General features: G+C 47.1%; 1 protein-coding gene across 1 annotated transcript; it reads left to right on the forward strand.

The window, feature by feature from the left end:
• Positions 1-5,938: 5,938 nt before the first annotated feature.
• On the forward strand, positions 5,939-11,940 carry LOC116679513 (uncharacterized). The gene is made up of 2 exons (XM_032509174.1): positions 5,939-6,036; positions 10,368-11,940. The coding sequence occupies exon 2, from the start codon at positions 10,443-10,445 to the stop codon at positions 11,229-11,231; it is 789 nt and encodes a 262-aa protein (XP_032365065.1). The 5' UTR covers positions 5,939-6,036; positions 10,368-10,442; the 3' UTR covers positions 11,232-11,940.
• Positions 11,941-12,341: the final 401 nt, after the last annotated feature.

The raw sequence follows: 12,341 nt of genomic DNA on the forward strand, positions 1-12,341 counted from the left end.
ACCACCTGGGATAGGCCCAAGACTTTAGAAGTACACAGATCAGTTTAACAAGAGTAGGGGTCAGAGACCATAATGGATTCATAAAAATGTACAATTTTATTTATATTTATGTGTTACGATAGTAACATCTTTTCTGTTAAAACTGTAATGTAATGGATATTACAAAAACAAACCGGCATGCATTATTAGAGAACCAAAACCCAACAAAAGGACTAAAACAACCCCCCATGCAACATATACTCAGTTAACACCACTATTTACAAAGCCAGTTGTTGGTGTCCAACACCAGCCGACCCAAATCAGCTCCGTGCGTCCAGGACAGTCCCCTACATCCAGACCCCTTTTATACATAACCATCCATAACAATCTGGAACCGGATCCAGAACAGAGTGGGAGGAGGAGGGGTCCAGGGAGCGTTGGCCCCTGAGAAAGGTGTGGCCCCCGGCCGCCTCCGCAGCGGCATACACAAGGCTGTAGCTCGGTGCAGCTGGGATGTAGAAACACAACATTAAAACAGGATCGCAATACATTAGAAGCAAACAGGCAGACAAGGATCCGCTTTACAGGACAAGCTGCCCTCAGACCCCGGTAGGGGGGCACGCAGTCCACCCCACCACACAGCAACCAACTATAACAACTAAGACTGTCAGATCCTGATAAACACCAAATGGGTGGAAACAGGGAGGCATGCAGCTCCCCGAGGCCCCCAACGCCAGCAGCCCAGGTCTTCATCTGTCCACACAGGGACGTCACGGCCACAACAAGCCGGCTCTATGAGAGAACGCTGGTTAATGCCCCCCCCAGCATGGCGATACAAGCAATTAAAGGACCAAGGATGAAAAAGCGTCCTTACCATCCCCCAACAGGCTGACCCCCTCTGGCAGCGGCCAACAGCCTCCAGCACGCCAGCCCATACACGTCTCCACCCCCAACAGGAGAAGACAGGAACAGAACAAGTCTACACACACAGGCATACATAGATTCCCCACCTGCTCCCAATCAAAGGGGATGAGCCCCCACCTGCTCCCAATCAAAGGGGATGAGCCCCCACCTGCTCCCAATCAAAGGGGATGAGCCCCCACCTGCTCCCAATCAAAGGGGATGAGCCCCCACCTGCTCCTAATCAAAGGGGATGAGCCCCCACCTGCTCCCAATCAAAGGGGATGAGCCCCCACTTGGTGCACACAACAATTACCCTCACATCTGGAGACATTCACCTTAGTACCCTCACATCTGGAGACATTCACCTTATTACCCTCACATCTGGAGACATTCGCCTTATTATCTGGAGACATTCATCTTATTACCCTCACATCTGGAGACATTCATCTTATTATCCTCACATCTGGAGACATTCATCTTATTACCCTCACATCTGGAGACATTCACCTTATTATCTGGAGACATTCATCTTATTACCTCACATCTGGAGACATTCATCTTATTACCCTCACATCTGGAGACATTCATCTTATTATCCTCACATCTGGAGACATTCATCTTATTACCCTCACATCTGGAGACATTCATCTTATTACCCTCACATCTGGAAACATTCACCTTATTACCCTCACATCTGGAGACATTCATCTCATTACCCTCACATCTGGAGACATTCACCTTATTACCCTCACATCTGGAGACATTCACCTTATTATCTGCAGACATTCATCTTATTACCCTCACATCTGGAGACATTCACCTTATTACCCTCACATCTGGAGACATTCACCTTATTACCCTCACATCTGGAGACATTCATCTCATTACCCTCACATCTGGAGACATTCACCTTATTACCCTCACATCTGGAGACATTCACCTTATTATCTGGAGACATTCATCTTATTACCTCACATCTGGAGACATTCATCTTATTACCCCCACATCTGGAGACATTCATCTTATTACCTCACATCTGGAGACATTCATCTTATTACCCTGACATCTGGAGACATTCACCTTATTATCTGGAGACATTCATCTTATTACCTCACATCTGGAGACATTCATCTTATTACCCTCACATCTGGAGACATTAACCTTATTATCTGGAGACATTCATCTTATTACCTCACATCTGAAGACATTCATCTTATTACCCTAACATCTGGAGACATTCATCTATACATCACATCTGGAGACATTCACCTTATTACATCACATCTGGAGACATTCACCTTATTATCTGGAGACATTCATCTTATTATCTGGAGACATTCATCTTATTACCCTCACATCTGGAGACATTCACCTTATTACCCTCACATCTGGAGACATTCACCTTATTATCTGGAGACATTCATCTTATTACCCTCACATCTGGAGACATTCATCTCATTACCCTCACATCTGGAGACATTCACCTTATTATCTGGAGACATTCATCTTATTACCTCACATCTGGAGACATTCATCTTATTACCCCCACATCTGGAGACATTCATCTTATTACCTCACATCTGGAGACATTCATCTTATTACCCTCACATCTGGAGACATTCACCTTATTATCTGGAGACATTCATCTTATTACCTCACATCTGGAGACATTCATCTTATTACCCTCACATCTGGAGACATTAACCTTATTATCTGGAGACATTCATCTTATTACCTCACATCTGAAGACATTCATCTTATTACATCACATCTGGAGACATTCACCTTATTACATCACATCTGGAGACATTCACCTTATTACCCTCACATCTGGAGACATTCACCTTATTACCCTCACATCTGGAGACATTCATCTCATTACCCTCACATCTGGAGACATTCACCTTATTACCCTCACATCTGGAGACATTCACCTTATTATCTGGAGACATTCATCTTATTACCTCACATCTGGAGACATTCATCTTATTACCCCCACATCTGGAGACATTCATCTTATTACCTCACATCTGGAGACATTCATCTTATTACCCTCACATCTGGAGACATTCACCTTATTATCTGGAGACATTCATCTTATTACCTCACATCTGGAGACATTCATCTTATTACCCTCACATCTGGAGACATTAACCTTATTATCTGGAGACATTCATCTTATTACCTCACATCTGGAGACATTCATCTTATTACATCACATCTGGAGACATTCACCTTATTACATCACATCTGGAGACATTCACCTTATTATCTGGAGACATTCATCTTATTATCTGGAGACATTCATCTTATTACCCTCACATCTGGAGACATTCACCTTATTACCCTCACATCTGGAGACATTCATCTTATTACCCTCACATCTGGAGACATTCATCTCATTACCCTCACATCTGGAGACATTCACCTTATTATCTGGAGACATTCATCTTATTACCTCACATCTGGAGACATTCATCTTATTACCCCCACATCTGGAGACATTCATCTTATAACCTCACATCTGGAGACATTCATCTTATTACCCTCACATCTGGAGACATTCACCTTATTATCTGGAGACATTCATCTTATTACCTCACATCTGGAGACATTCATCTTATTACCCTCACATCTGGAGACATTAACCTTATTATCTGGAGACATTCATCTTATTACCTCACATCTGAAGACATTCATCTTATTACATCACATCTGGAGACATTCACCTTATTACATCACATCTGGAGACATTCACCTTATTACCCTCACATCTGGAGACATTCACCTTATTACCCTCACATCTGGAGACATTCATCTCATTACCCTCACATCTGGAGACATTCACCTTATTACCCTCACATCTGGAGACATTCACCTTATTATCTGGAGACATTCATCTTTACCTCACATCTGGGACATTCATCTTATTACCCCCACATCTGGAGACATTCATCTTATTACCTCACATCTGGAGACATTCATCTTATTACCCTCACATCTGGAGACATTCACCTTATTATCTGGAGACATTCATCTTATTACCTCACATCTGGAGACATTCATCTTATTACCCTCACATCTGGAGACATTAACCTTATTATCTGGAGACATTCATCTATTACCTCACATCTGGAGACATTCATCTTATTACATCACATCTGGAGACATTCACTTATTACATCACATCTGGAGACATTCACCTTATTATCTGGAGACATTCATCTTATTATCTGGAGACATTCATCTTATTACCTCACATCTGGAGACATTCACCTTATTACCCTCACATCTGGAGACATTCATCTTATTACCCTCACATCTGGAGACATTCATCTCATTACCCTCACATCTGGAGACATTCACCTTATTATCTGGAGACATTCATCTTATTACCTCACATCTGGAGACATTCATCTTATTACCCCCACATCTGGAGACATTCATCTTATAACCTCACATCTGGAGACATTCATCTTATTACCCTCACATCTGGAGACATTCACCTTATTATCTGGAGACATTCATCTTATTACCTCACATCTGGAGACATTCATCTTATTACCCTCACATCTGGAGACATTAACCTTATTATCTGGAGACATTCATCTTATTACTCACATCTGAAGACATTCATCTTATTACATCACATCTGGAGACATTCACCTTATACATCACATCTGGAGACATTCACCTTATTACCATCACATCTGGAGACATCACCTATTATCTGGAGACATTCATCTTATTACCCTCACATCTGGAGACATTCACCTTATTACCCTCACATCTGGAGACATTCACCTTATTATCTGGAGACATTCATCTTATTATCTGGAGACATTCACCTTATTATTGGAGACATTCATCTATTACCCTCACATCTGGAGACATTCACCTTATTACCCTCACATCTGGAGACATTCACCTTATTATCTGGAGACATTCATCTTATTACCCTCACATCTGGAGACATTCACCTTATACCCTCACATCTGGAGACATTCACCTATTATCTGGAGACATTCATCTTATATCTGGAGACATTCACCTTATTATCTGGAGACATTCATCTTATTACCCTCACATCTGGAGACATTCACCTTATTACCCTCACATCTGGAGACATTCACCTTATTACCCTCACATCCGGAGACATTCACCTTATTACATCACATCTGGAGACATTCACCTTATTACCCTCACATCTGGAGACATTCACCTTATTATCTGGAGACATTCATCTTATTACCTCACATCTGGAGACATTCATCTTATTAACCCCACATCTGGAGACATTCATCTTATTACCTCACATCTGGAGACATTCATCTTATTACCCTCACATCTGGGGACATTCACCTTATTATCTGGAGACATTCATCTTATTACCCTCACATCTGGAGACATTCACCTTATTACCCTCACATCTGGAGACATTCATCTCATTACCCTCACATCTGGAGACATTCACCTTATTACCCTCACATCTGGAGACATTCACCTTATTACCCTCACATCTGGAGACATTCACCTTATTATCTGGAGACATTCATCTTATTATCTGGAGACATTCACCTTTTATCTGGAGACATTCATCTTATTATCTGGAGACATTCACCTTATCACCCTCACATCTGGAGACATTCATCTCATTACCCTCACATCTGGAGACATTCACCTTATTACCCTCACATCTGGAGACATTCATCTTATTATCTGGAGACATTCACCTTATCACCCTCACATCTGGAGACATTCATCTCATTACCCTCACATCTGGAGACATTCACCTTATTACCCTCACATCTGGAGACATTCACCTTATTATCTGGAGACATTCATCTTATTACCCTCACATCTGGAGACATTCACCTTATTATCTGGAGACATTCATCTTATTACCCTCACATCTGGAGACATTCATCTTATTACCCTCACATCTGGAGACATTAACCTTATATTTCTCACATCCGGAGACATTCACCTTATTACCTCACATCTGGAGATATTGAGCTCATCTTACATTCTAGTTGAGTTACAGCGCCCAGCTCTGCTGTGATTGGCTCCTCTGATCATGTGATAACTAAAGAAGCTACTCTGAGAAACAGGAAGCTGAGAGACGGACTGAGCGTCCTGCCTGCAGACAGAAAGGTAAGAGAGAGCTGATTCTACACAGAGAGGAGACAGAGTTAAATGCTGGACTGCAGCTGAGACAGAGACTGAGACCTAGGGGGGTCTGCTGGCAGCTGCTCAGTCCTCCTTCAGAGGCAGTTCACGGGCGTTTCTTCCTGTTGTGTTTTCTGTCTGTTCACCAGCTGACACTTAGACTCAGTTCTTTATGTTTGTCACATTAGTATTTATGTGCAGCTCTGCAGCGTGAGAATCACCGCTGGTTAACAGGAAGTATGAATAAGCTGCTGTCTCTATTTTCATACACTTTCCTTTTTGGGCATTTCCCAATAATGACAAGACCAGACTTGTGTTCTTGGGGGAACGTTGTTCCTGGTGTTCCTGGTGTTCCTGGTGTTCCTGGTGTTCCTGGTGTTCCTTACCTCTGAAGTTTACGAGCACACAGAACAGTTTGTCGTTTACGTGTTGAGCCGACGTGTTCTTACTGGTTTTGCACAGTGGCCGGCTGGGCTCCAGAATCAGAAAAGGATTGATTGTCAATCAGGTCTTAAATTCAATTTAAATGATGGTATCAAATCATAACACAAGTTATCTTAGGACACTTGGACACTGCAGGGCGTAGAGGGTACTGCAGGGCATAGCAGGGTATAGGGGCCACTGCAGGGCATAGAGGGTACTGCAGGGAGTAGAGGGTACTGCAGGGCATAGAGGGTACTGCAGGGCGTAGAGCGTACTGCAGGGCGTAGAGGGTACTGCAGGGCATAGAGGGTACTGCAGGGCATAGAGGGTAGTGCAGGGCGTAGAGGGTACTGCAGGGCATAGAGGGTACTGCAGGGCGTAGAGGGTACTGCAGGGCATAGAGGGTACTGCAGGGCATAGAGGGTAGTGCAGGGCGTAGAGGGTACTGCAGGGCACTGCAGGGCGTAGAGGGTACTGCAGGGAACTGCAGGGCATAGAGGACACTGCAGGGCGTAGAGGGTACTGCAGGGCATAGAGGGTACTGCAGGGCGTAGAGGGTACTGCAGGGCATAGAGGGTACTGCAGGGCATAGAGGGTACTGCAGGGCGTAGAGGGTACTGCAGGGCACTGCAGGGCATAGAGGACACTGCAGGGCATAGAGGGTACGGCAGGGCGTAGAGGGTACTGCAGGGCGTAGAGGGTACTGCAGGGCGTAGAGGGTACTGCAGGGCGTAAAGGGTACTGCAGGGCGTAAAGGGTACTGCAGGGCGTAGAGGGTACTGCAGGGCGTAGAGGGTACTGCAGGGCGTAGCAGGGGATAGCAGGGCATAGAGGGTACGGCAGGGCGTAGAGGGTAATGCAGGGCGTAGAGGGTACTGCAGGGCATAGCAGGGTATAGGGGCCACTGCAGGGCATAGAGGGTACTGCAGGGCATAGAGGGTACTGCAGGGCATAGAGGGTAGTGCAGGACGTAGAGGGTACTGCAGGGCACTGCAGGGCATAGAGGACACTGCAGGGCGTAGAGGGTACTGCAGGGCGTAGAGGGTACTGCAGGGCATAGAGGGTACTGCAGGGCGTAGAGGGTACTGCAGGGCATTGCAGGGCATAGAGGGTACTGCAGGGCATAGAGGGTTCTGCAGGGCATAGAGGGTACTGCAGGGCGTAGAGGGTACTGCAGGGCGTAGAGGGTACTGCAGGGCACTGCAGGGCATAGAGGACACTGCAGGGCATAGAGGGTACGGCAGGGCGTAGAGGGTACTGCAGGGCGTAGAGGGTACTGCAGGGCGTAGCAGGGGATAGCAGGGCATAGAGGGTACGGCAGGGCGTAGAGGGTAATGCAGGGCGTAGAGGGTACTGCAGGGCATAGCAGGGTATAGGGGCCACTGCAGGGCATAGAGGGTACTGCAGGGCGTAGAGGGTACTGCAGGGCATAGAGGGTACTGCAGGGCGTAGAGGGTACTGCAGGGCATAGAGGGTACTGCAGGGCGTAGAGGGTACTGCAGGGCATAGAGGGTACTGCAGGGCATAGAGGGTACTGCAGGGTGTAGAGGGTACTGCAGGGCATAGAGGGTACTGCAGGGCATAGAGGGTACTGCAGGGCACTGCAGGGCATAGAGGACACTGCAGGGCCTAGAGGGTACTGCAGGGCGTAGAGGGTACTGCAGGGCATAGAGGGTACTGCAGGGCGTAGAGGGTACTGCAGGGCACTGCAGGGCATAGAGGGTACTGCAGGGCATAGAGGGTACTGCAGGGCGTAAAGGTACTGCAGGGCGTAGAGGGTACTGCAGGGCGTAAAGGGTACTGCAGGGCGTAGAGGGTACTGCAGGGCGTAGAGGGTACTGCAGGGCGTAGCAGGGGATAGCAGGGCATAGAGGGTACGGCAGGGCGTAGAGGGTAATGCAGGGCGTAGAGGGTACTGCAGGGCATAGAGGGTACTGCAAGGCGTAAAGGGTACTGCAGGGCATAGCAGGGCATAGAGGACACTGCAGGGCCTAGAGGGTACTGCAGGGCGTAGAGGGTACTGCAGGGCATAGAGGGTACTGCGGGCGTAGAGGGTACTGCAAGGCATAGAGGGTACTGCAGGGCATAGAGGGTACTGCAGGGCATAGCAGGGCATAGGGGGCACTGCAGGGCATAGAGGGTTCTGCAGGGCATAGAGGGTACTGCAGGGCGTAGAGGGTACTGCAGGGCGTAGAGGGTACTGCAGGGCACTGCAGGGCATAGAGGACACTGCAGGGCATAGAGGGTACGGCAGGGCGTAGAGGGTACTGCAGGGCGTAGAGGGTACTGCAGGGCGTAGCAGGGGATAGCAGGGCATAGAGGGTACGGCAGGGCGTAGAGGGTAATGCAGGGCGTAGAGGGTACTGCAGGGCATAGCAGGGTATAGGGGCCACTGCAGGGCATAGAGGGTACTGCAGGGCGTAGAGGGTACTGCAGGGCATAGAGGGTACTGCAGGGCGTAGAGGGTACTGCAGGGCATAGAGGGTACTGCAGGGCGTAGAGGGTACTGCAGGGCATAGAGGGTACTGCAGGGCATAGAGGGTACTGCAGGGTGTAGAGGGTACTGCAGGGCATAGAGGGTACTGCAGGGCATAGAGGGTACTGCAGGGCACTGCAGGGCATAGAGGACACTGCAGGGCCTAGAGGGTACTGCAGGGCGTAGAGGGTACTGCAGGGCATAGAGGGTACTGCAGGGCGTAGAGGGTACTGCAGGGCACTGCAGGGCATAGAGGGTACTGCAGGCATAGAGGGTACTGCAGGGCGTAAGGGTACTGCAGGGCGTAGAGGGTACTGCAGGGCGTAAAGGGTACTGCAGGGCGTAGAGGGTACTGCAGGGCGTAGAGGGTACTGCAGGGCGTAGCAGGGGATAGCAGGGCATAGAGGGTACGGCAGGGCGTAGAGGGTAATGCAGGCGTAGAGGGTACTGCAGGGCATAGAGGGTACTGCAAGGCGTAAAGGGTACTGCAGGGCATAGCAGGGCATAGAGGACACTGCAGGGCCTAGAGGGTACTGCAGGGCGTAGAGGGTACTGCAGGGCATAGAGGGTACTGCCGGGCGTAGAGGGTACTGCAAGGCGTAGAGGGTACTGCAGGGCATAGAGGGTACTGCAGGGCATAGCAGGGCATAGGGGGCACTGCAGGGCGTAGAGGGTACTGCAGGGTGTATCAGGTTATATCAGGGCGTCTACCAGGACCACAGCGAGAACTGCAACCATGACTTAGGTGCCACTCTAATCAGGACTCCAGGGAACCAGCTCCCCAGAGCTAGGTTAATACGAACATTTCCCTGCAGATGACAGGAGAGGGGAGCTCAGTGTGACAAAGGAAGTCTGCAGCAGTCTAAAACTATAACAGTGTAGCTAAGAGCTGCAGAGAAGCAGAGAAGAGAAGGGGTGCTGTGTCTCCAGCTATACACCCCGCTGGTCTGGCTGTGACTCCTCACTCCCTAAATGTAAGCTTACCAAATGGCCTTTTTCCGTAAGGTGGTCCCTGCTTGTTTCGGCCGTGGTGCCCCGTCTTCTTTTCTCCATTGCAGATTAGAACCGCCTAATCTGCAATGCCGAACACGCAGAACGTCATTGCTTTGGCGACTTGAGTGTACGTTCTGTGTGTGTACGAGACATAATACGTCTCCATAACAGCAGGCGGCGCTAATCTGTATTGTCGCCCAAAATATTGAAACCGGCATCTGATTGGACGAACGCGTCGCACGGGTCAGGCTGCTCCAGAAATTCTAAATTAGACCGTCATGGCGGCTCGTTGAGAATCTCATATTTTACTAAAATAGACTCCCGAAACATGTTTCTGGAAACATTTTATGTTTTGTTGTTTGTGTGTGTGTGTGTGTGTGTGTGTGTGTATTCTGATGGTGTATGTCTCTTCCTGTGTCCACAGTTAGTTTTAAAGTCATCTTCTTCATCTCTCAAAAGAGGAAATCTCAACACGTCAGGAGGACCAGGAGACCTGAAGATGTCTCAAAGACCAAGAAGAAGAAATAGCATGGGTACACCTCCTGATTTCTCTCAATGTCCTCCAGATCCGTCTGAGGTAATGGACAAACTTAAAGATCATTCAGCTTCCTTCATCAGGGAGTTTGCCGGCATAGAACACAGGATGAGACAGATTGCAGGAGAGATTGAAGAGATCATTGCTGAAGTCAGAAAGATGCAGAAGAAGAAGCGATTAGCAGTAAGAATAGGAGCCCTTATTCTGGCGGGGTTAGTAGCAGCAACAGCAGTAGCAGTAGCAGTAAAAGCAGCAGATGGAGAAGCAAGGACAGCAACCAGAACCAGGTCTCTTACAGCAACAGCAACGACCAAATGGACAGAAGCACCCATTATTCTGGCAGCAGCAGGAAGACAAGTAGGTCTAGGAGTAGTAGGATCACTAGGAATAGGACCAACGATCCTTGTAGTAGCAGCATTAGCAGTAGCATTAGCATTAGCATTGGTAGCTGCTACACTAACTGAGAACAGAAGTATAGAGAAAGTAGAAGAGCTGGGGGCAGAGATCCTGGAGATGGTTGAACCACTGAAGAAGGACCTGGAAGACATCCGGAGGACGAGTGAGACGTTGGAGCAAAGACCAGCTGGTCTTCAGGCTGGACAGACTCTGAGAGACATGGAGGACCTTCAGAGGACTCTGGGACGAGGTCCTGCAGAGAGAAGAGAGATCCTCATGTTGTCTGCTCTGTGCAGCTCGGTGGTTGGGGACTGTGAGAAGATGAAGGAGATCCTCCGAGACGTCACAGACCAGTAAAGAGACCAGCTGCCTCAGTCATTATTGTCTTATATCATTTCTCACTAAATCTGCAGTTTCTGATATAAAACTTGAAATCTGGGTCACCAATGATCCTCTGATCCTGTTTATCACACATCAGTCCTCAAAGTATTCCTGCGTTCATGTGTACGGGAGAATCAGCTGGTGTTCAGGGGTCGTCCCTCAAGACAACGTTACGTCTTTCAATAAAAACAAATGCAGTTTCACGTCATTTTGGAGCGTTATTATCTCCATATGAAACTGTGGAAAAGCTAGAGAGGATAATAAATAATGCTAAAAGCTTAAAGCTGAAGAAGTCCACTGGGGACAGAACTCCAACCATGAGGTCTGACGGAGGTCTTTCAGGAGTTCTGATGCTGATGTTTTCTGTCTCTGACCTCTCTCTCTGCTTTACTTTCTTCTTACGCAGTAAACAGTCCCTAAAATATTATCATCTTTTATACTCTTGGAAACCACTTAGCATTCACACGCTTCTGCTGCAGAGAAAGTCACTTTCATGACCCCCCCCCCCCCCCCTTCATATCTTCATCTGTCCTGTCAACAACAAACGCTGAAAATGCCCAAAAAACCTTTAAAACAGAGAAACTACGTCTCTTTGTGATGATGTGTGTAGATCCGTTCCTGTTCCTTCCAGATGTAATGTATATATACATACATATATATATATATATATATATATACATTTATTATGTGGTCTTGTTTGTATTTTTTTGTTTTACACATTTGAAGCCTTTTATTGTGTGTGACATGTTAGTTCTGGTTCTAATAGTTGATAATGGTTCTGTAACATTATTTTATGTAACGTTTTTGCCGGTTATGTTCAATTTATCACCAATAAAGACAGATTTTTGGCAACAAAATGTTTTTGTGAACATCAATGACAATCAAAACGGTGATAACTGAAATAGATATACAACACACCTGTATGTACATGGTGTATATGTATGTACATGGTGTATATGTATGTGTACATGGTGTGTATGTATGTATACATGATACATGTGTATACAGGGTGTGTATGTATGTATACATGGTACATGTGTATACAGGGTGTGTATGTATGTATACATGATACATGTGTATACAGGG

Source organism: Etheostoma spectabile, unplaced genomic scaffold, assembly GCF_008692095.1.
Source record: "Etheostoma spectabile isolate EspeVRDwgs_2016 unplaced genomic scaffold, UIUC_Espe_1.0 scaffold00016446, whole genome shotgun sequence".
Lineage (NCBI taxonomy): Eukaryota > Metazoa > Chordata > Actinopteri > Perciformes > Percidae > Etheostoma > Etheostoma spectabile.